General features: G+C 51.8%; 1 protein-coding gene across 4 annotated transcripts in view; it reads left to right on the top strand.

Annotated features, from left to right (window-relative positions):
• The window catches only part of Zbtb7c (zinc finger and BTB domain containing 7C), a 332,122-nt gene extending 311,348 nt beyond the window's left edge, over nt 1–20,774 (top strand). For all 4 annotated transcript variants that reach the window (XM_052155626.1, XM_052155627.1, XM_052155624.1 and 1 more), the window contains 2 exons: nt 10,271–11,497; nt 18,306–20,774. In XM_052155626.1, the coding sequence (XP_052011586.1) occupies nt 10,287–11,497; nt 18,306–18,957 (1,863 nt within the window). In that variant the 5' untranslated portion in view covers nt 10,271–10,286 and the 3' untranslated portion in view covers nt 18,958–20,774. The remainder of the gene's footprint in view (nt 1–10,270; nt 11,498–18,305) is intronic.
• The last annotated feature ends 1,254 nt before the right edge of the window (nt 20,775–22,028 follow it).

The following is a 22,028-nucleotide window of genomic DNA, read 5'->3' as shown; positions in this document are numbered from 1 at the left end:
TAGGCCGAGGAGGAAGTATAAACAGTCTTGATATCACCAGTCGTGTCCCAGAGATGGTGTGGTCAAATGACATGTCACCTTGTGTGTACCACACTCCTCTAAATGTCCCAAGTGTGCTCATGCTTACAGCTCTGTGTGGCCCACCCGAGATCCTGAAAGACCTAGAGTGAGGGAACGTCAAATCCGAGGACACTCATATTGAGAAACACCCCACTGTCACCATCACCCCAACATCCAAAGTTGAGCTAGTCGTGACTTGGGAATGAAAGGACCCTTCATGCAAACAAAATGGTGGGTTATCTGGAGGGTGCCACAGAACCACCAGACCTCAGAACCTCAGAACCTCGGAGACTAGCAGAGAAAACACTGGAGCCCCAAGAGAGACTCGTCTGGCCCAGGGTCACAGCATTAATCTCTTGTAGAGCAGATCTGGGATATTTAACAATGGTCCCTTCGAGAGGGACTGGGCTCTCTCCACTGAGTGCATCGGCCTAGACCATCAGCCTCAGCTCCTCATGTTCTATGACTTCCTTGGCTCTGACTGTGACATGCTTGTCACAGCTCTCCCTTCTAGCCAGTGTAAAGTCCCCCGTCCTTCTCACTGGGAACCTGAAGCAGGGGATGGAGATGTCACACAGGAGTGGTGCTCCTAGGACCAGTCATCAGGACAGCTGCATTGTGCCTGCCAGAAGAGGCAGTGAAGGACCCCGGGATGGGTCAGTTTCACACCACCAGGAGGACTCGGGACTGTCGATACGTGCTGGTGATTTATTTCATCATCTAGATTTTCTGTGATATAATAAGGTTTTAAAAGCCTCCCAAGGCGTTCTCTGGCTGGGGCAGTCACCAGTAATAAACACAGTATTGAATTCTTTATTCTGAATGAAAATAAATAGATGTGCAAACTCTTCTTCCAAGAAAACAGCTGTCTTCGCCACCCTACCTGGCCTGTAATCAGTAAAGGTTGAAGAGATAACGCAAAAGCCCAGTGTGAAGGAGCGCGCTTGATCTGTGAAGGCCAGACAGGTGTGGAGTAGATGGGGAGGCAGACCAGGAGGTGATTATGAATGGGGAGAAGGGGTGTGAACTGAGGGAAGGTACAGCTTGACACAGTGACAGAGTCCGGGGCGGGCGCTTGGGATCTCCGGCAGTGTTCAGTGAGTTCCGTGAGACCTTCCGTGAGTGTGCGTCTCCTCAATCAGTATCACCTCTGTCTCCATCTCTGCCTCCGTTTCCCTTTTTGAGGCAGTGCAAACTGACCTGTAACCTGAAGTGCTTTTGCCTCTACCTCCCAAGGACAAGGATGGCAGGAACACACACATCTTATCATGTATTCTACCCGAATCCTCTGTCTAAAGAGGCCCTTGGAAAATCCACAAGAAGTGTGGGTGTGAAGCACTTCTCTTGTGTGACTCTAACAATCCTTAACTTTGGGGTTAGCGCAGCATGAAATGAGTACCGGCTGCCTATTCCATCCAGGTAAACCCAAGGCCCCAAGGCCTTCATGTGAAACCTGCCTGTGGTTGGAAGGAGAACCCAGCAGTACCTGATTCCTGGGTCTTGCTCTGCCATAGCTCTGGCACAGCAAGGGAGGAAGGAGGTGCGCCATAAACAGTGGGGGGCTTCTAAGTAGTGGTGGCTCTGAAGCCCAGGGGCTGCTTCGGCCCAGCTGAGCTGGGGCCTTCGGGCTCTAGGCATGTCCTGGCAAAGCGGCAGAGCAGGTGTGGCTGGCTTCACCCAGTGTGGGCACTCTGCCCAGGGTGCTTGCAGCAGGTGGGGCACAGAATAGAAGTTGAAGTAGCTCTGCCCAGCCTCCCAGCCCACATGTTTGGCCCCAGCCTCTGGGGCATCCGAGGCTTAGGGGCATGCTGGGGCTCAGGGGTGTAGCCATTCTGCTTGGGGAATCTTCCAAAGCCAGGCTGAGGCACACCCAGAACAAATGGCCTGAGCCAGGACTCCTCACCCTCCTTCCCAGCTAGCCCACCACCTACTTCAGTGCCTGAGGACTATGGAAAATAAAGACCTGTTCAAGGGACACCGCCACTGTCCAATTCCTGGGTCTCCAGAGCAAGTCTACGTGGCACCTGCCCCTGCATAGCACCCTTCTGCCCCCATGAAAACCACTAATCCCGCCAGGTGACTGTCATGCTCCAGGGCAGGGCATGGACTAGCTAGGAGCTGGAGACAGAGGTAGGGGAGAGGGACCCTGCTAGCTGGGCCACCTGCCCAGGGGATTGGCAGAGAGCAACATCGTGCTGAGGCTCAGGTTTGCAGAGCTGAGTGGCACTCTGCATCACCTAACATAGCACCAGAACTGTCCCCAAGTCACACTACCACGGCAGCCACGGCAGATAAGGACATAGAGGCCCTCCACTGTTTTCTAGCTGTGTGATTCTCAAATCCCAGCAAATGAACTTCACAAATGGAAATGTGACCAGAACAAATTTAAAAACAAATGCATCGTGAGTGGCAAACGAGACCGTGTTCAGATGTCTGGGGTCCCAAGGCAGAGGCCTGGGGCTGTCCCACCTCCGTTACTGATATCTCTTTGTTTTTCCTGGCCAACCTTTTTGTTTGTTTGTGTTTGTTTGTTTGTTTGTTTTTGGTATTTGTTTTTTTCAAGACAGGTTTCTTTGTATAGCCCTGGCTGTGTCCTGGAACTCACTCTGAAGACCAGGCTGGCCTCAAACTCGGAAATCCACCTGCCTCTGCCTCCCAGAGTGCTGGGATTACAGGCGTGCGCCACCACCGCCTGGCTTGGGCCAATCTTTTTAAGGTCAATTTATTAGTTAATTTTAATATAGTGGATTTGTTCTTGGAGAATTTCATACATGCACAACAATACATTTTCATCATATTTCCTCCATTCCTTCTCTTTAACTCTTCTTAGATCACTTTCTAGCTCCCATCCTCTCCCATCTTTTTTTTTTTTTTAATAACCTACCAAGTCTAACTTATCACAGGGCTCTGAGCCTCCACCCCCGCCCCCCACTGTTGGTTACCTACATAAACTCATGAGTGTGGGGCAATCTGCTGGAGCATAGTCAACCTACCAGGAGCCACCCTTAAAGAAAATCAACTCTCCTCCCCGGCCAGAACCATTTCCTATTCCTCATGGCTTGGTGGTATCCTTAGAATGACACAGACAGAGAAAAAGCGAAGTCTGCTCCACACCAAGTTATCCTTGGAGCAATAAGTCTTGCCAAGACCTCAGTGTGCCTGCCACCCTGGGCCAACCTGTTCCCTTACACACTCAATTCCTCATTCCCAAGACTAGCAAATCAAGGACAGCAGTGGGTACAATGTGCCCAGCAAGGGAATGCCAGCAAGGGGCTTCTGTTAGCCAGGCAGTCCTGCACAAGTCAAGGGCATTGCAGTCTAACGGGGGCTGGACAAGCATTGACGCACCGCACTGCTGGTCTCTCGGATACTAACTTGCCACGTGCTCCTGGGCACAGGCTCCCCCGTGTGCCTTATTTTTCTGATCTGAAAAATGGACATGCTTTTCCAAGCCCTGCCTGCCTTATTGGATTAGGAGTTCCTGAGACACGAAATAGGTTATGAGGCCTGGTGCATGCCAAGGAGGGTACAGGAGACCAGAGAGACTGTTCCCAGAAGGCCTTGTGGGAAAGTGCCTTAAGAACATAGCTATGAAGGTAGATCGATTCCTGGACAGTCCCACCTACCCAAGAGCCCTGTTTGTGACAGTTGTCCTTTCTGAATTCCTCTCTGCTGACTGTTCCGGAACACAGGCGTGCCTCCCTGGGTCCTCATAGCACTGGAGAAGACATGGCCCCTATGTATAGGAAGGAGAAAAGCACCCCAGGAGGAGAAGCCCCAGAGACTGTCTGCCGTGAGCCCTGAACAGAAGAGCCACTGCTATTGGGCGCCTCTAAGGACAAGCTGTCTGAGAACCCCCAGGATCCAGGTTAAACACATTTTTGGAAGGAATTCTAGAAATCCAAAACCTTCTAGATTCAAATGGGGTAGGTTATTGTGGGGTCCCATAGACCACCCTCTATCCCCCACTGCTCAGATAAGGCCTTGCTCCTAGAAAGACCTCTGATCGAACACCCACAGGGCCCCGTGCCTTTCTCTCCACGCCTCCCCTCTCACAGGGCTCCAAGCCACCTACCCCATTATCTACAAGTGTGGGTCTCAGTCATGTGAGACACAACTTTCATGATGGCCTCAAATCAAATCCTTGAATAAGAGACAGTCATCCTTCAGAGAGAAAAGTTCAGATTTCTCTGTCCCCAAATTGGACATGGCAGGACAAAGGCCTTTGCTTGCAACACGACGGGGCGCAGAGCATGCAGACGCTTGCCATCTGTGTGGCCTTGGGCGCTGCTGAGCTGCTCTTTATCCGAGCACTGTGAATGAGGCTAAGAACACATGCCTTCAACAGTTAGTTGAGAAAGGATTAACCGTGCGATGACTCAGGTGTGACAGACACTTGGTAAATGATGGCAGCTGTTAATGTGCTCTCAGTGCTGAGTACCGGGGCTGGGTGCCTTTGGCCTCTTGGAGGCACGGTTCTGAGAGAGTAAAGACTCATTTGATAGTTGAACATCCATTACTTGGGCACATCTGGATTCTAGAAACTTCCACTGTGGCAGAGAACAAGGACCTGCTAAGTTAGGCCTGGTATACTCTAGAATGGTAATCATACCTAATTACCTTTTTCCTCCATACCTGAGCCCCCTCCCACTCTCTCCTGTGTCTTTATTCCTAATCTACTTTGCTATTTCCTTCCCACTAGCCGCTTACAGTTCTTAGCAAGCCTGGTTTAATTCTTAACACTGCCCCTTGCTGTTGAGCATCTGCGTGCAGGCACGTGTGTTTGTTTTCCCTCTGTGTTATTCTTGGCTTTGGTCTTCACCCTGGCTTGGGTGAGGAAAATGGGTGGAAGGGGCAGGGGAGAAGGGATGTAAAGCTTGGGTAAGAAAGTGGGGGAGGGGCATGGCTTCCTCTCCTGGACACTGCTGTCTGCTAGATCACCACAGCATGGGAACTTCAGGGTTGCTAGATGAAGCTCCCTGAAGCTTCATCCTCTAGATGAAGTTAATAGAACATAGGTGTTTCTTCCCAAAGAGGCAATGAAACAGCCACTGGAGGGCCCCTGCCTGCTTCCTGAGTACAGTGCTCCCCTCCCAGCGCATACCTTGAGGTTAGTCTTCTGTCTGGGGAAATACCCCTGAGTTACTATGAGTCCATCCCTTCCACTAGGAATAGAACAAGACCGTGAACCAAAACACAGGGCACGTAGCCAGGGGAACAAGAGGTGTCAAGGTCACCAGCCTGTTAACCCCTCCCAAGCTTTTCATGGTCATGTCTGTTACCGGGTCTCTCATGGTCCTCCACTGACACAATGAGAGATGGGGAGGACTCTAAAGCCATGTAACCACAGCTGTATCTTCATGATTCTAGATCCCAAAGGGGACATTGTCCTATAAGCTCAGCAGCCCGGGAGACACTCTGCGTCCCAGCTGAAGGCTTAGATCTACTCTTCACACAGTGAGACACAATGCCACACCTGGTCACAGGCCCTGGCTCCTCTAGGAAGGCAGAGGAGGGAGTTCTCCCTGAGGACAGACAAATTTGTATGACCACAATAGTCTTCAAATAGAGAAGGCAAAATTTAATGACTGTTTATGAAAGTGATAAACCTCCTGTTATGGTGGGTGATGTTCATATGTATTTTATCATATATTTTCCTATTGAATATATGCAGTATTAATATGAATATAGAACATTTTATAGGGCCAAAAATGTAGCTCAGTGGTAGAGTACTTGGCCAGCATGTCCCAGATCCTGGTTTAATTCTTAACACTGCCCCAAAACAAACAAACAAACAAACAAAAAGTAAAAATTGAACTATAATCAATGCCTAAACCTAGACAGTATAAGTATTTTCAAGTACACATGAGACAATTGTAAGACTAACTATGTTCTGGAATACCCTCAGAGCACAGAAGCATTTCCAACCATTGTTAAGTTTAATAGCTTAAGTTCTCAGCAAACAAAACTGTGTCTTTTTGTGAACACTAATTGTCCTGCATTTCGCCAGCCTTGGCTTTCACTTAGAGGGCAAGGCTGTTCATGCCCCAGGCTCAGTTACTCAAGGATGGCTTTATGGGAATTAGAACAAGTTGTCGGGTCCCCAATAAATTCACTCTCGTGTGGACTTCTTGACACTAACACATAGAATTGCCATCTACCAGAAAATGTCAGGATAAAAGTCCCAGACCTATAACATCTGTAAACCAAACAGTGGTCCTCCATCAGTTGTCTGCTTTATGTAACAAACTCTGAAATGGAGTAGCTAAGGTGAGAGTGGGCACGTATTGTTTGTATCTTCTATGGGTCAGAGCTTCAGTAGTGGCTCTGGTTCTGTCTCTCAGATGGCTGTGTATAGCCAAATGTTACCTGGGCTGCCAAGGTAGAAGGTCTGATGGGGGACTGGGAGGGCCACTCAAGTTGGGTCACTTGCACAGCTGTCAAGTGGCATGGTTGTTGTCAGGAAGCCTCAGTCCCTTGCCATATGACCCTTTTCACAGTGCTACTTGAGCATCCTCCCAACATGGCCTTCTTCTGACCCAAAAAAACAAGGCTAAAACAACCATGTCTTTCATGACCTCCTTCGGAGGTCAGTTGTCAGCCCAAACCTTCCCAGATCCCCTCGGAACACTCTATTATAGTAAAAGATCTACCCTGAAGTAATTTCTGCATGAATAAGGACAGTCCTTACCAGATTCTTACAGCATATGTACCAGCTGTGCGCTGAGCTTTTAATGGCTCCATGTGCCCTGTTCCAGCTTAGGTGCTAGCAGGGATGCACAGGCAGATTTTCACACATGACGGTACAGAGGCAGCTAAACTAAAAGACAGTATCAGCAAGGTGCTGAAGATCAAAAACTAGAGAGGGACCTGGTGCCTGATTTGAGGTGTGGAGATGGGGTCATGGAGTGGAACATTGGAGTACATGGGATATACCTGGGATTCTGTTGTGTAATATTCTGCCAGGAACACATTGTGAGCGAATGCTTGTGGTATGAAAGCAGAGCTGGGCTTGGAGAGTAGAGCTGCAGCGAGCTCTTTGGAGCACAGTGGAGGGGCCTGTGGTGGCAACAAGCCCTTCTAGGTGTGTGCAAGCCCACAGCTGTTTTTAGAAGGTGAACTAGGCTGAGGTTGTGGCTCAATTGGTAGTTTGCCTAGCATACATGCAACACCCCCCCCCCCCAGTACCCCATAAACCTGGGCATAGTAGAACATGTTTGTACACCAGTACATGGGAGGAAGAAGCTGGAGAGTTCAAGACCAGCCTGAACTTCAGGGGATTCGATTTAAAAAAAAAAAAAAAAAAAAGGCTTGGAAATCCTGGTGAAGCCCATATCCTGTCCTCTCTCTCTGTTCTCTTTCACTGGCAGAGTGTGGAAGGGGCTACTGGAAAGAGGCAGAAAGCTGCCGGGAGAGCTAGCAGCAGTCTTCCCAGGAATGAGCTAGAAGCCCTTTCCCTAGACTGAGAAAGGTGCAGGTGGTCCACTGCCCCGAACCTGCTCCAGCCTGCCCAGCCTCTCTAGAGGGCAGGACTACTCCTCCGCCTCCCTGGGAAGTTTCCATCCCCTTCAAGTATCCCTGAGACTCTGACTGTGACAGGAAAGGTCCTGACCAAGCTTGGTTACCTTTACTATAAGAGGCAGAAGCCCATGTGGGGTCCAGCAGACTCAGGGAGCCAAGCCACAGGTGCAGATCTCAGCACCCCTCTCCCCCATTGGTGCGATTACCCAGCATACTTGGTGCTTCTCACTGGTGACACAGAAGTTATCATGACAGTCAGAGGAGAGCCAAGGCCTGAGCAAAGATGGCGGCCTGAGTCCTTATCTGAGAAACCCATTGTTAAGCTCTGGCCAGGTGGTCCCGCCTTGTCCTCCCAGTCTTCTCATGGTCCTGAACATCTGAGGCAGGGAGCTCTGGCCCTGGGACAAGTGTCCTCAGTTCCCCTTGTTCTTGCACAGAAATCACGCTGAACCTGCCTCCACACACAGCTCAGGGACTTGAGGTTTGCATTCTGACCCAGGTTTCAAAGGGCTGCCCAGAAGGCTCCATTCAAACCACCCACAAACTCACCCTCCTGGAGCTGCATGGCCTTGAAAGACACACCTGGTATTCAGCCACTGTCTTAGTCAGGGGTTTGTATTCCTGCATGAAACATCATGACCAAGAAGCAAGTTGGGGGAGGAAAAGCATTTATTCGGCTTACACTTCCACATTGCTGTTCATCACCAAAGAAAGTCAGGACAGGAACTCACACAGGGCAGGAACTTGGAGGCAGAAGCTGATGTAGAGGCCATGGAGGGATACTGCCTTCTGGCTTGCTTCCCCTGGCTTGCTCAGCTTGCTTTCTTAAAGAACCCAAGTCTACCAGCCCAGGGATGGCACCACCCACAGCGGGCCCTCCTACTCTTGATCACTAACTGAGAAAATGCCTTACAGCTGGATCTCATGGAGGCATTTTTTAAAGGGAGGCTCTTTTCTCTATGATAACTCCAGCTTGTGTCAAGTTGACACGCAAAACCAGCCAGTACATGCCACATAGACTGTCCTAGGCTATTTTGTATCATTTGCTTCTTTTAAGCAAAACTTTCTCTTTTGGGATAGTTTCACACAGGCTTATAACAGAAAGCACAGAGGAATTACCTGGACCCTCCACCTGGCTTTCTTTACTGCTACATCTACATTTCCCAAACCACAGCATAGTATCACAAGATACTTATACTGCTACAGACCAGACACCACCTGGTATTCAGCCACTGTCTTAGCCACGTGTCCAGCACACGAGACCCACCCCCACCTGTGCTCCTTTATAGCCACACCCCCTCCCCTGCCCTCCCTCCAGTACTCCCCTGCCTACTGCTGGAAACCCTCACACATTCTCTGCCTCTAACAAGTGGCAGTTTCAAGGGTGCTGCCTCAGAAGTACATATCTGGGGACTGAGTCTGTCCTCTCATTCCGACTCCCTGGAGATCCATCCAAGCTACTGAGAGGATCAGAGGATCAGAATATTCCTTTTCATAGGTGAGTGGGACTCCGACGAACTGGGAGTCTACTGCACTCTTAGCCAGCCATTTAATGAAGATACTAAAAACCAGACTCTTGCCTTTCTCCTGTGTTCCCAGACGCTTGCTGGGGGGGGGGGGGGGAGGGTCGTTGAGCAGCTAGCTCTTTAAAAATGCTTGTGGGGCTTTTCAGCGAGGGCTGAAAAGTGTGAGTAATTCATTTTATCCCCAGCCTTATCTGCTTTTGGAGTGGTCGCTATTTTTCATTTTAGCCTTGAGCTTGATCCCTGGAACCACATAAAGCTAGAAAGAGAGACAAACATAGTTGTCCTCTGACCTCCACATAAACCATGTGGTCTATGCACAGGAGCATCATCATCATCATCATCATAATAATAATAATAATAATAAATTTTAAGATTTAAAGATGTATTTATTATGCCTGACCTTCTGCCAAATGTTCAGAGCATCTGCATTAACCTATAGCTAAGCAAAATCATTGAATACAAACCATATTAATAATAAAAATACCAAGCATCTTATACTTTGTTGACTTGCTGTGCTGAAAGAGGATAAAGGAATGACCAAATGTGTAGCCTTTACCCTACCACGAAGTCAACAGTCCTGTATCAAATCACTGTAAGTCAGAGACCATCCATGTTGTCCAGAAGCCTCAGACTCTGTCTCTTTGGGCTTTAAAGAGCTGTGAGATTAGCCAGCCAGCCCTGAGAAAGCAGAGTACTCGCATCCATTCCGACTTTAAATGTCTGCTTATGAGAGAAACAGCTTACGTGCCCATGTGTAGAACTGCTGACCTGCAAATGGCAGACATTGTGGCACAGTGAAGCCAGAAGCAAGGTCAGGAGATAGACCACGTGCCCCCATGCTGACTTCCTGGTAACTTGTACAAAGTGTGAGATGGCTTCAGCACCTGTGGGATTTGTGAGCATCTCTCTGCAGAGTCACCAGGAGTCCCCGTAGGAGAGCAGGATGCCACCCATTAACAAGGCAGAATTCTGAGTCACGAGGTCTAGGTGACTTTTCCTAAGCCGCGGATGCTCACTGCCTGTTAAGATGCTAACGCCAAGAGTCAAGATGCAGAGAAAAACCCTAGCTTGGGTTGGGTTGCGACCCACAGGTGAGGCTTGGTCTAAGAGCCCCCAAGCCGCTGAGCCCATTAACTGGTCTCCCTTTCTGTGTGTCCCTGCAGGGCTCTGGCTGAGAACATGGCCAATGACGTCGATGAGCTTATCGGTATCCCTTTCCCTAACCACAGCAGCGAGGTGCTGTGCAGCCTCAACGAGCAGCGGCACTCGGGGCTGCTGTGCGACGTGCTGCTGGTGGTCCAGGAGCAAGAGTACCGAACCCACCGCTCGGTGCTGGCGGCCTGCAGCAAGTACTTCAAGAAGCTCTTCACGGCGGGGAGCCTGGCCAGCCAGCCCTATGTCTATGAGATCGACTTTGTCCAGCCTGAAGCTCTGGCCGCCATCTTGGAGTTTGCCTACACCTCCACGCTCACCATCACCGCCTCCAACGTCAAGCACATCCTCAATGCCGCCAGGATGCTGGAGATCCAGTGCATCGTGAATGTGTGCCTGGAGATCATGGAGCCCGGGAGCAATGTCGGTGAGGAGGACGACAAGGAGGAGGAGGACGATGATGACGATGATGAAGATGAAGATGAGGAGGAGGAGGAGGAAGAGGAAGAAGAGGAGGAGGAGGAGGATGACACAGAGGACTTTGCTGACCAGGAAAACTTGCCTGACCCCCAGGACATCAACTGCCCCCAAAGCCCCTCCAAGACAGACAGTCTCGCAGAGAAGGATTATTCGGACACACCCAGGGACTTCCCCGACTCCTTCCAGCCCGGAAGCCCTGGCCATCTGGGAGTGATCCGGGACTTCTCCATTGAATCTCTGCTGAGGGAGAACTTGTACCCCAAAGCCAACATCCCTGACAGAAGACCCTCCTTATCTCCGTTTGCCCCAGAATTCTTCCCACACCTCTGGCCGGGTGACTTTGGTGCCTTTGCCCAGCTGCCTGAGCAGCCCATGGACAGCGGGCCACTGGATCTAGTCGTCAAGAACCGCAAAATCAAGGAGGAGGAGAAAGAGGAGCTGGCTCCGCCCCCACCCCCTCCCTTCTCTAGCGACTTCTTCAAGGACATGTTTCCTGACCTGCCCGGTGGGCCGCTGGGCCCCATCAAGGCAGAGAATGACTATGGTGCCTATCTCAACTTCCTGAGTGCCACCCACCTGGGGAGCCTCTTCCCACCCTGGCCGCTGGTGGAGGAGCGCAAGCTAAAGCCCAAGGCCTCTCAGCAGTGCCCCATCTGCCACAAGGTCATCATGGGGGCTGGGAAGCTGCCCCGGCACATGAGGACCCACACCGGGGAGAAGCCGTACATGTGCAGCATCTGCGAGGTCCGCTTCACCAGGTGCGCAGCTGCAGCGGAAAGATGGTGGGGGAGGGGCCAGGGCAGAGGCTGTGGGATGATAGCCTACAGCCATTTCTCAGCTTCAATAATAGGGTGAACCACAACATAGAAACAGGTCAGAGCAGAGCTGTGCTGGGGAGAGAACGGAGGCGCCAGGCAGGTCCCATGGAGGGAGGTCCTGTTGGTGCTTGGTGCCAGTGTTTCCTGGACATCCCCAGGGCCGCTCCTATGAGCAGCTGGACAATCACAGAGTTGGGACTGGAATCTCAGTCCTTCTGTGACAATGAAGTCCAGGAATCGGAGGCTTCAGAGGTTCCTGTAGGCCCTTTCCTTCCTCCTGACAGGGTGGGCCCCTATCACGTTCTCTTCCTTATGTCTCCACATTACCAGAAGGGAACTTGAGATCTGAAATCACAGCCATCCTCCACCCAGCAAATGTGTACCATGACTTTTGTAATCAAAACCATCGGGGTGGGAGGATATGGGGGTCCCAACCATCACTGCTGGGCACTTTCAAAGGCTTTGTTTTTTGTTTGTTTGTTTGCATTGTTGTTATTGGGGGTTGTTTATTTTGTTTTTTTGTTTTAATCTGACCTGTTGGTATCATTGTGTTCCTGGGTAAGGCAGGTCTTCTCAGCTAGGTTTCACAGTGGAAGACCTGATGAGCATCCTCACATTGTTTCAGTGTGTCTGGTGTGGACCAAGCCTGACTCCCAGCTATGGTTTACTGAGCTAGGTCCTTTTCCACTGCTGCTAGGCTTAACAGACCTATTCATTCTGACAGCGCTTCTTGGAATTTTATTGCTTTGAGTTTTGATAGTAAGCATAATGTTTTGGCCTTCTTAGATGGATTCCATCTTTGAATCATATACCATGCCAACCTGCTGGCCGTGCCTGTCACCAGGGTGACAAGGGCAGCTGTCAGTGAGCTGAGGGGAACTCTATTTGAAGTAGCTGAGGAGGGGCTTTGGAATGCAGTCAGGTGACCAGGGCTTTGCTGAAATGGCCCAGCAGGCAATCTGGCTTTGAAGGATGACACTGAGGCTTTCCAAGCTACTTCTGGGATGGAAACCACAAACAGAACATGTCCTGGATACTTCCAGGGGGCTTGGAGGGATAACTCACCCTGGTTTTGTGCCCTTCCTCTTGGCAGATAGCTACAGCAGACCTGAGATGCTGGCCCCTGTTATCTCACAAGGCAGCTGCACCCCCAAATTCCCAGATTCACCCTGATAACATCCCAGCACACTGAAACCTGTTGAGTTAGGCTGTCCCTAAGTCTCGTCCTCTCTTCTCCTCAATTCAGTTGCTTCCACTGAGCCAGCTGGCCTACAGCCTGGGCAAGGCTTAGCTAAGGCAGTGAGTAACAGGGACCCCACGGGAAAGATGTCAATGGCAGACCAAATGTAGCTGCTGATGCCCCAACTTCTTATGTTCTTCTGCCCTAACTTCTTATGCCTATTGGACAGAATGACCAAGGGAACAACCTTCCAATTTGCATGTTTCTCTCAAACTGGAGGTTTCTAATGAAATGCAAACCATGAAGAGTCTTCTCCAGCCTCTTCCTTCTCCTGGAATCATCCGCCCATCTCCCCACCCTACCAGGCCTGTTTCTAGTTTCTTCTAGAAATCTCCTCCAGGCAGGACCCACCCCCATCTGCTTTCTGTTCTGGTTGTAGCAGATCTCGATGCACCCCAGCCACTGAAGGAGTAAACAGGCTGGCTGCAGTTTACGATCAGCAGGCCCTGGCTGGGGCTGGGGAATCTACAGTTGACAGATGCCTGGGGTGATGGTAGCCTAAGAAGTTCTCGGAGCTTGTGCCTGGAGATCCTGTGTGGTAGACACGACCCGTGTGGACTTCAGATGGCGCACAGAAACGAATGTGGGGATGCTCCGGGCGGCGTTTACAGCCCTGAGCGAGGAGGCGCCATAGCTGCTGGCTCCCTGTGTGTGCCTCTAGCTTGTTCTCCATGCCTTCAGCCCACAGGCCGCACGATAGGTGGGAGAGACGTGAAGGGGCCTGGAAGGGAACCCACCCTGAGCTGCTAGAAACTTCTTTCTTCCTTCCTTCCTGCGCCTCCCTCTGATTTCCCACAAGCCAATCTTCTGAGTGTTCAGTGCAGTCTCTAGGCCCTGCCTTTCCCCAGCAAAATCTCAAACTTGTGTAGTCCTTGCAAATAAACTGTTACTTCTCCAGACCCTAGAGCACTCTCCAGGGGAGTTCCCTGTGTCCAGAAAATGATGGTGTTTTGTATAGAAGAATGGAATTCCACAGTGTTTCCTCCCAACAAATTCCTGAAGGCCACTTCCGGTGGCCTCTGTGCGTACAGTCCCCTATCCCTGCAGGTCAGCTCAGCTCAGAGTTTCTGGCTATCAGGCTCCACCCTGCCTGCCCCAGGGTCGCTCCTCCTCCCCTTCTTCCTCCTCCTCCTCCTTCTCCTCCTTCACAAGATGACCGCCACCTGTGCTCTAGGCCTGTCTCAGCAACTGCATTCCTCCCCCACTCCTGGTTCCCACTGCCCTGGCCCTTCAGAACAAGATCAGACAGACTTCAGGAGCTGCTCTCCAAGGTCAGGGGCAGGAACTGCAGAGGAGATGCTGCTGGAATCCAGACTCCCGTCAGGGACTTTCTCTCACTGTGGACTGACACGCTCCGCTCCCCTTCACATTCTTCAGAGCCACTGGCCCTTTGCTTATGGTCCTCCCCAGGGCTACCCTGAGAGAAATCTCTCCCTGAGAGAATCCTCTCCTGTCCAGCCAAAAGCTATCCATCCGAAGCCCTAGCCTTGACCTTCCAGGCTGAGATTTCCCTGTGATCCTCTCTGAAGCAAGTTCCCTCACACCCCTTTCATGAGGATATGCTTTGGGCTGAGCTCCTTAGCCACCATCGATTGCACCCCCCTCCTCCCTCTCCTTGTGGAGGCTCTTCAGCAGGGTGGCTGCCTCCAGACCCGGAATTCCAGCTGAAAGACAGAAAAGACTGAAAGGCTCTAGGCTCAGTCCTTCCTTCCACAGCTAAGCTCCTAGGCCGATAGGGCCTTGTCTCTCTCCTCAGTGATGGGCGGAACTTAGGCCTCTGGTTTACCTCAGCCTCCCCATGGGTATTCTGAGGCCTTTCTTCCATGATAATGGACTCTGAGTTGTGTTGTCTAGATGCCACACCTTTCCTTTGGACACATATAGCACTTCCCAGATTGAATTCTCCAAGCAGAACCCCTGCCGCCCCCAAGTCCTGTCTGCTACCTTCAAGACCTATGGGTCTCTAGGAAGAGGGACTTCTCCTAACCTGCTCTTACCTAATGCTCCTTGTGAGCTCTCAGTTTCAGCTGGTTCCACCCTCAGTTATCAGAGTCCAGGAGACAAAGGGAAGGATCTCAAAGGCTCTAGAGAGAGGACACCTCAGATAAGTCCAGAAATAGAGGGAAAATGGGAAGAGGCTCTGCTGGCTTGGTGGATGTCACCTGACTTTACCCTGAAGCTGACCTCTGAGCACTTAGTTTCCCCAGGGACAACCATTGCTACCAGAAGGACCCGAGTCCTCCTTCCCCTTCTATTGCATACTTGGCCACAGGCCATGAGGCCCTGCCCTATGCCTCTCCTGGCCTTTTGGCCCGAAGCTCCTAAAGAGCAGCCTCACCACATCAGACAGCAAGAAGGGAAGCAAGGTGAGAAGCTACTTCCCCACAGACAGTAGAGGTCCCTTGAAGGACATGCCACCCAGGCAAAGGTTAGGCAGCACTGGCTTCCTAAGAGCTACGACATCACTATTTTCTGCAGAATCCCTCACAAGTAGTCCCAACTTTGTCCAGCAATGGTGTTGGCTGGATACTAAACCCCTCTCCCGGGCATCAACAAAGCCTGCTCTAGCTTTCTTCCCTTTCTTTTCTAGTGAACCCCTTTCAACAGCTCTGAGAACCTTGATAAGCTCATGAGATATCATCAGCTTTGGCAGGAAGAGTCACATCAGACCCTCAAGCCACAGGAAGTCTGGTGGACAGTGGTGACAGACTTCAGACTGACTGGGGGCCTCCCAGAGGCTGGGGTTCAGATCCTGGCCTTGCTTTACACTAAAACAAGCTCATAAGACCCCGATCGCTCTTTCTTACCACGAGCCTCCCTCTGGGCTGGAAGGAAAAGCTGCTCTAACTGGGCTGCGTCTCCAATGCAGGAAAATGTAAGGAGATAAGAGGCAGGCATGCAGAGCCAGCGAGAGAGGGTGGGGTCTATGCTCATCTTCTTGGTGACAAAGCAGCACAGTGGAGAAAGGCACTTGCCACCACAGCCAAGCCTGAAAACTTGAGTTTTATCCTCAGAATCCATGTGGTGGAAAGAAAGAACTGATCCCCAAAGGGTGTCCTCTGGCCCACTGTAGCACAGGAATGAGCATCCAGACATGCGTGAATGTGTATGCATACACACACACACACACATACACACAATGTAAAATATAAAAAAATTGTATTCACACACACCAAGAAGTTCTCAACTGACAGTGTTTGTCACCTGTCATCAAAGCAATGACCACTGGGCTCCTCAGTTTGCTGTGGGTCGTGGCATTTTGAAAAGAGCATCAGGTGGTCATCAAGAGGCCTAGGGTTGGATCAACTTCTGCCTCTGTCCAGTTATGTGCCACCTCCAGGCCCTGGTTCCCAAGGTGTCACTCGAGTTCATGAAGCAAGTCCTCCTAAGGTTGCTCCCAGTTCCCAGAGTCCATTCAGATAGCTGAGGTGAGGGAGCTCTGAGCTGCTTGTCTCTGCCCTCAGTGCCTGGAGGGATTGGTCTTCAATGGGTTCCAGGGAGATCAGGATAGACCATTGTGAGCGTGTGATGACTTGCATGCAGGCTGTCCCTTTCCGTGTGTCCCTTCTCTCACCCACCAGGATCTCTGTGCACTCACACATGTGCTTACTGCCTCCTGTGTCCCAAAGCACCCACCGTTATGGGATAGTTTTATGTATACACACAGAAGCCCTTGTCTGGAAACACCACGCCCATGCCACCTCTAAACAGGTGTCCTCCCTTGCCAGCCCAGCATGCAGGGAGGGCCTAGTGCGCAGAGGAGGGCCTTGTTCCCTGACTGTGGAAGACAAGCATATAGGTATGAGATCGCCAGCCCAGAAGAGCTGCCGACTCTTGTTGTCTGGTTGAGGGCTTGAGTTTAGATTTGGGTCCCCACCCCACCCCCACCCCGCCCTGCACGCCCAAGTGCTGAGAATTCAACTCAGGACTTTGGACATGCTAAGCCTTGCTTTCTGTTGTCCCTCGGGTGACCTGCCTTGAAGAGGAATGTTCAGGTCCCAAGTGTCTCGGGTCTTGCTTGCTCAGGAGAGACCCCACTAGCCAGGTGTTCCCTGTGTCCCCTTCATGCTAAACGATCACCTAGGTTGCAGATGCCACTGGGTAGAGCTGCTGGGGGCTGTGAAGCCACAGCCCGGAACTGTGCAGGAAAGGGCGGCTGAAGGGGTGGAAAGGAGGAAAGTCTGGTGGGAAGACTCAGAGTACCTCATGTCCTTCCTCGTCTGCTGCTGGTCCCACTCCCCACTGCCCAGGATCTGGGAGCCCCAGGGAGCACAGGAAGAAGGAGGGCTCCTATACACAGGAGGGGATACACATACACACACACACACACACACCTGACAGTGCCCACAAAGACTATCTTCCCTTCTTGCATCCACCCAGGAAAACTAATTTCTAAACGAGATCCCATGCGACCTCTAGCGGCCAGCAAACACCCAGCTGCCCAGGGTTATGGTGAGGGCGATTTAAATCTGGACATTCTAGGGAGGGGGCTTGGACTCCACATCTGCTCTGACCTCAAAGTCCAACCTGGAATTACAGCAGAGGCCCCGCCCAAGCCCCACCTGCAAGGAGGTGGTGGAGACAGTACACGGTGCTCCTGGCCTCTAGCCATTTGGGGAAAAGCTGAAGAGTGATCCCTGGAAGGCGTGCTTCAGCCCAAGCCCCAGACAGGCTCTTCATACTGGTGTCCTGGGTGCTCTCAGTCTTTAGACAGCAAAACCAGAAGATCATCTTTCCTTTCAGAGCCGCCCTTAAGCAAGCCCTGGGTCTCTAGCAACCCTAGACAACGGGCACCGTTTCTTCCTCTAGCTTCAGCTGTGCCTAACAGTTAACCTAACTTGCCTGAGGTCACCCAGCAAGTGGGTGGGGGGCCAACAGCTGGAACCCCACCCCACCATCTAATTCCAGAGCTCTGCCCAAGAGCAGCCTGCTTCCCTCCTGGCCCCCTCCACCCCCACCCCCTGCCTCCATTCTTTCATCAGCCCTGAATTGTCTGTAAGCACAGAGCCCAGGGCATAGGTAAGAAAGCACCAGCACACAGGAGGAGATCTCAGCACCGAGTACCAAGAGGGTCTCTGGATGAGTGCTGAGGACAGGCTGGTGTGGGACTGAGGCCTTAGGATGAGCAAGAACAGAGATCAAAGGGCATCCTGCTTCGGAAGGGCCCTCATTGTTACAGGGCTGACACCAGAGTGTTGACCTATCTCTCCAACAAGACCGCCTTCCGGAATGTGAGGTGGACCCCTAGTAATCAGTAGGAGAATCATCTCGAACCTTTGTGTACAAGGAGTTGTGGGGTGTCTTGCAGGACGCTGATCCTTCCTGCTTTAACCCTGAGCGCTGAGGCGAGGCAGACATTTGGGCAGAGGTCGAAGGTCGGTCTTAGGATGACTCCTACTTATAGGTTGGCACCATGGATACAAGAAGCCGGTCCTGAAGTGGGTAAGCGTGTGAAGAGTGGGCACCTGTGTTCCACACGGGGACTAAATCCTGGCTTCTGTGTTGCAGGCAGGACAAACTGAAGATCCACATGCGGAAGCACACGGGGGAGCGGCCCTACCTGTGCATTCACTGCAACGCCAAGTTCGTGCACAACTACGACCTCAAGAACCACATGCGCATCCACACGGGCGTGCGGCCCTACCAGTGCGAGTTCTGCTACAAGAGCTTCACGCGTTCCGACCACCTGCACCGCCACATCAAGCGGCAGAGCTGCCGCATGGCGCGACCCCGGCGTGGTCGCAAGCCCGCTGCCTGGAGAGCGGCCAGCCTGCTCTTCGGGCCGGGTGGCCCCTCCCCCGACAAGGCGGCCTTCGTGATGCCACCCGCGCTGGGCGACGTGGGTGGCCACCTGGGCGGCGCGGCCGTGTGCCTCCCGGGCCCTAGCCCCGCTAAGCACTTCCTGGGGGCACCCAAGGGCACCCTGAGCCTGCAGGAGCTAGAAAGGCAGTTCGAGGAGACACAGATGAAGCTGTTCGGACGCGCACAGCTCGAGGCTGAAAGGAACGCAGGTGGCCTCCTGGCCCTGGCGCTGGCCGAGAATGTGGCTGCCACTCGACCCTACTTCCCGCTACCCGACCCCTGGGCGGCAGGCCTGGCTGGCCTCCCTGGTCTCACCGGCCTCAACCACGTGGCCTCCATGTCTGAAGCCAACAACTAGGCTGGCCCTGGTCCACCCTAGTCCCAAATCCTGTCTTAAGTCCCTCTAAGGCCTGCCCTGCCCCATCCAGTGGACCTGAATTTTCTAGTTTGAAAACACAAAGGGAAAATGAGAAAGAAAAAGACAATACATTTTAGCTGAGATGCAACTTTCCTGGCCTTCGAGGGCAGCATCTCCTTTTTGCTGGTGTCGGAGCTAGACATCTCTGCCTTGAGGGTTTGGAACACCGCCCCCCCCCCCCCCACACACACACACCTCTCTCTCTGGCTGCCTCTGGTTCACATAGAAATACACAGGGTGCCAAGTCTCAGAAGGCTCCACTCTGGTGCCAGGAGCACCTTGCTGCGGTACGGGGCTGTGAGGGGGAGCACTCTGCCGGGCTGGCTGGGAGGAGCTAGCAGGAGGACTGTGTCCTGGCCATGCACCTTGGTTGTGCCATTCGACCCTAGGCGGGGTGGATGGAAAGGAGAGTCCCTCCCAACACTGCCCTCAGAGTCAGGTTCCAGCTCAGAGGTCCCGGCTCCGATTGAGCAATGCTTCCGGACCATGGGGGAAGACCATCCCCACTGGGCAGAAAGACCTCCAGCAGCCAGGGGCTGGCATGGAGCAAGCCCATTTTATATCGGTTTGACCTGTGACCTTAGGTGGGTCAACTCTCTGTGCCTCAGAGTCACCCTGCTGTGAAAGGGGGTGGTAACTTAAAGTCCCCTCCCCCACCTCATACATATTCACACCTGTTCCTAGGACAAGAGTTCCTTGGAAGGCAGAAGTTTAGCACCCCCAGTTACTGGAGTTGGTTTCATCACCTCCACATTGCCAACATGTCAGCCTCCGTGAGACATGCGGCAGAACTAGACAGGAACAACGGAATGAGAGCAAGATAGGCTTCGTGGCTTTCAGTATCCACAGGTAGCTCCAGGAATCCCAAATTCTGCCTCACTTCTGACAGGCCACTGCCATATCTAGACATCCCCTGGAAACGAGAGTCAGCATTGGCTCAACCCCACACTCCCTCAGTGTTCAGGCTCCGCTAGCTAACACCCGAGGGATGGAGGAGGCTAACAGCCACCACCTGCCTGGGTCCCCCCAACCCTACGAATGTCACAGAACCAGGGCTCAGCTCTTTGCTCCTAGAGCTGAGGCTGTGACTCCAGGCCTGGGCTTTGCTGGTGACACCCTTCTGTGTTTGAGCCCTGATCCCCTTTTCCATATTTGACCAAAGGGCTCCCGTGCAAGGAGGTAGAGTCCTTTGGGCTGGGCTGGGCTGTGTAGCAAGTCAGACTGGTTCTGGGTTGGTAGTAGTGAGACAGCTTTGCCGGCCCATGCTTCCTGAGTTTGTATTGGTTTCTTGAGACCCCAGGAAGGAGAATCCACCGGCTTGGGAGGCCTAGGCTTGGAGTCCCAGAGCCCCAAGCCCTGGGTACAGGAGAGTCAGCTCTTCCTGTACCAATTGCCTTGGCTTCTTCATGTCCAAACACAAACACAAAAAGGCCAGAGAAGATGGTAGACGCTATCCCTCCTGAAGCTCCCAAGAGAGTCCCTGCCTGCCAGTGCCACCAGACCACAGTCCATCAGGGAGGATTTTCCTCAGATCCCCCAATCCTCATCAGTCACCTGCTGGGCAGCTGCCTCTTAAATTCCTGTCTGCAGTTCACACAGTTGCCAGTATGCACAGTTTGCCCCAGCAGCCAAGTGGCTGTAGCTGAACCAGACTCTGAACCAACAGAGGGACCCAGGGGAGGGAAGGCACCCGTGTCAGGCTTCTGTTTTTATTTTGTAAAGGTAATGACTTCTTATAAACTCACTTTTTCAGATGACTGGCTAGTTCTTTTTGTCATTTTGTTGCTGGTTTGTTTTTTTTTTCCCCTTCTGGGCTGCCATTTGGAATTGTACATTGTAAAATATCCAAAGATGTTGAGTACTGTATGATCAAGCACTTGAAACAGATGGTTTTGGGGGGAGGGGTGGCTGTGGGGTTCTTTTTTATTATTATTATTTTGTTTTGTTTATGTTCCTGACTTCCTTGTCTGTCTGTGGGAGACCTTTGGGACTTTTTCTATTTATAAAACTTTTTATGTGACACCTCTATGTAAAAATGACACACAATGAAGTTTGCCTTAGTGATTCAAGGGACAATCTTCCATAACTTTGGTTGCACGCTGCATCCTGCCCAGAAACGCTCAGATAATTTTCTGGCCTATTTATTAAACAATATCAACTGACTTGATGAAATGATATTGAGAGTGGCCTTCTCTGTGACTACTAGAAGTTCACGGGACAGCTATATTCCAGCTACAGAAGTTCCTTGCTTATAGTTGACACCACTGGGCACAATTTTAATGTCAAAGACACCTTTACAAAACACAAACCTTTGACTATTATTATTATTATTATTATTATTATTATTATTATTATACGGGTTTTGCCTACATCTATGTCTGTGTACCATGTGCCCAAGGAGGCCAGAGTAGGCGGCACTAGAGTTTAAAATGGTTGTGAGCTGCCACGTGGGTGTTCAGAACCAAATGTGCATCCTCTGGACTGCTAAACCATCTCTCCAGCCCAAGACCTTTGGCTCTAAGTGCTTGAAGGATAGTGGGAGAATTAGTTTTATTTTTTGATACTACGTATCCCAGGCTAGCCCTGAACTCACCACCCTCTTGTCTCAGCTTTCATACCTGAAGCATTTTGAGCAGAAGTGGCCTCTGTTTGTCTGCTGCCCTGGCTCAGGCTGGCTTTCTGCTTTCCAACCTCACTTCAGGAGCTGGGACGAGGGGGAAGGCCAGAACTCAAGTCTTCATGGTATCTTGTGTGCACACAGCATGTGCAGATGCAGCCTGGGACGTGTGACAAGGACTCCTGAGTATGCTGACCGGGGCAGTACATCTGGCCCTGCCAGTTCCCTGGCTGGGGCCCAGTAGCCTCCAGCTGGCCTTGCTACCATGCCACGCCCTGCTGGGGAGCCGGCCTCCTCCTCCTTTCACCCAAGCCTTTTCCAACCAGAGACTCTGGTCCTGTTGGAGAGAGAGAAGGCAATGCACTCATCACGGAACGAGGTCTCCCCTACACAG

This window comes from Apodemus sylvaticus, chromosome 13 (genome assembly GCF_947179515.1).
Source record: "Apodemus sylvaticus chromosome 13, mApoSyl1.1, whole genome shotgun sequence".
NCBI classification, from domain to species: Eukaryota; Metazoa; Chordata; class Mammalia; order Rodentia; family Muridae; genus Apodemus; species Apodemus sylvaticus.
This window is presented reverse-complemented; position numbering and strand designations above follow the sequence as displayed.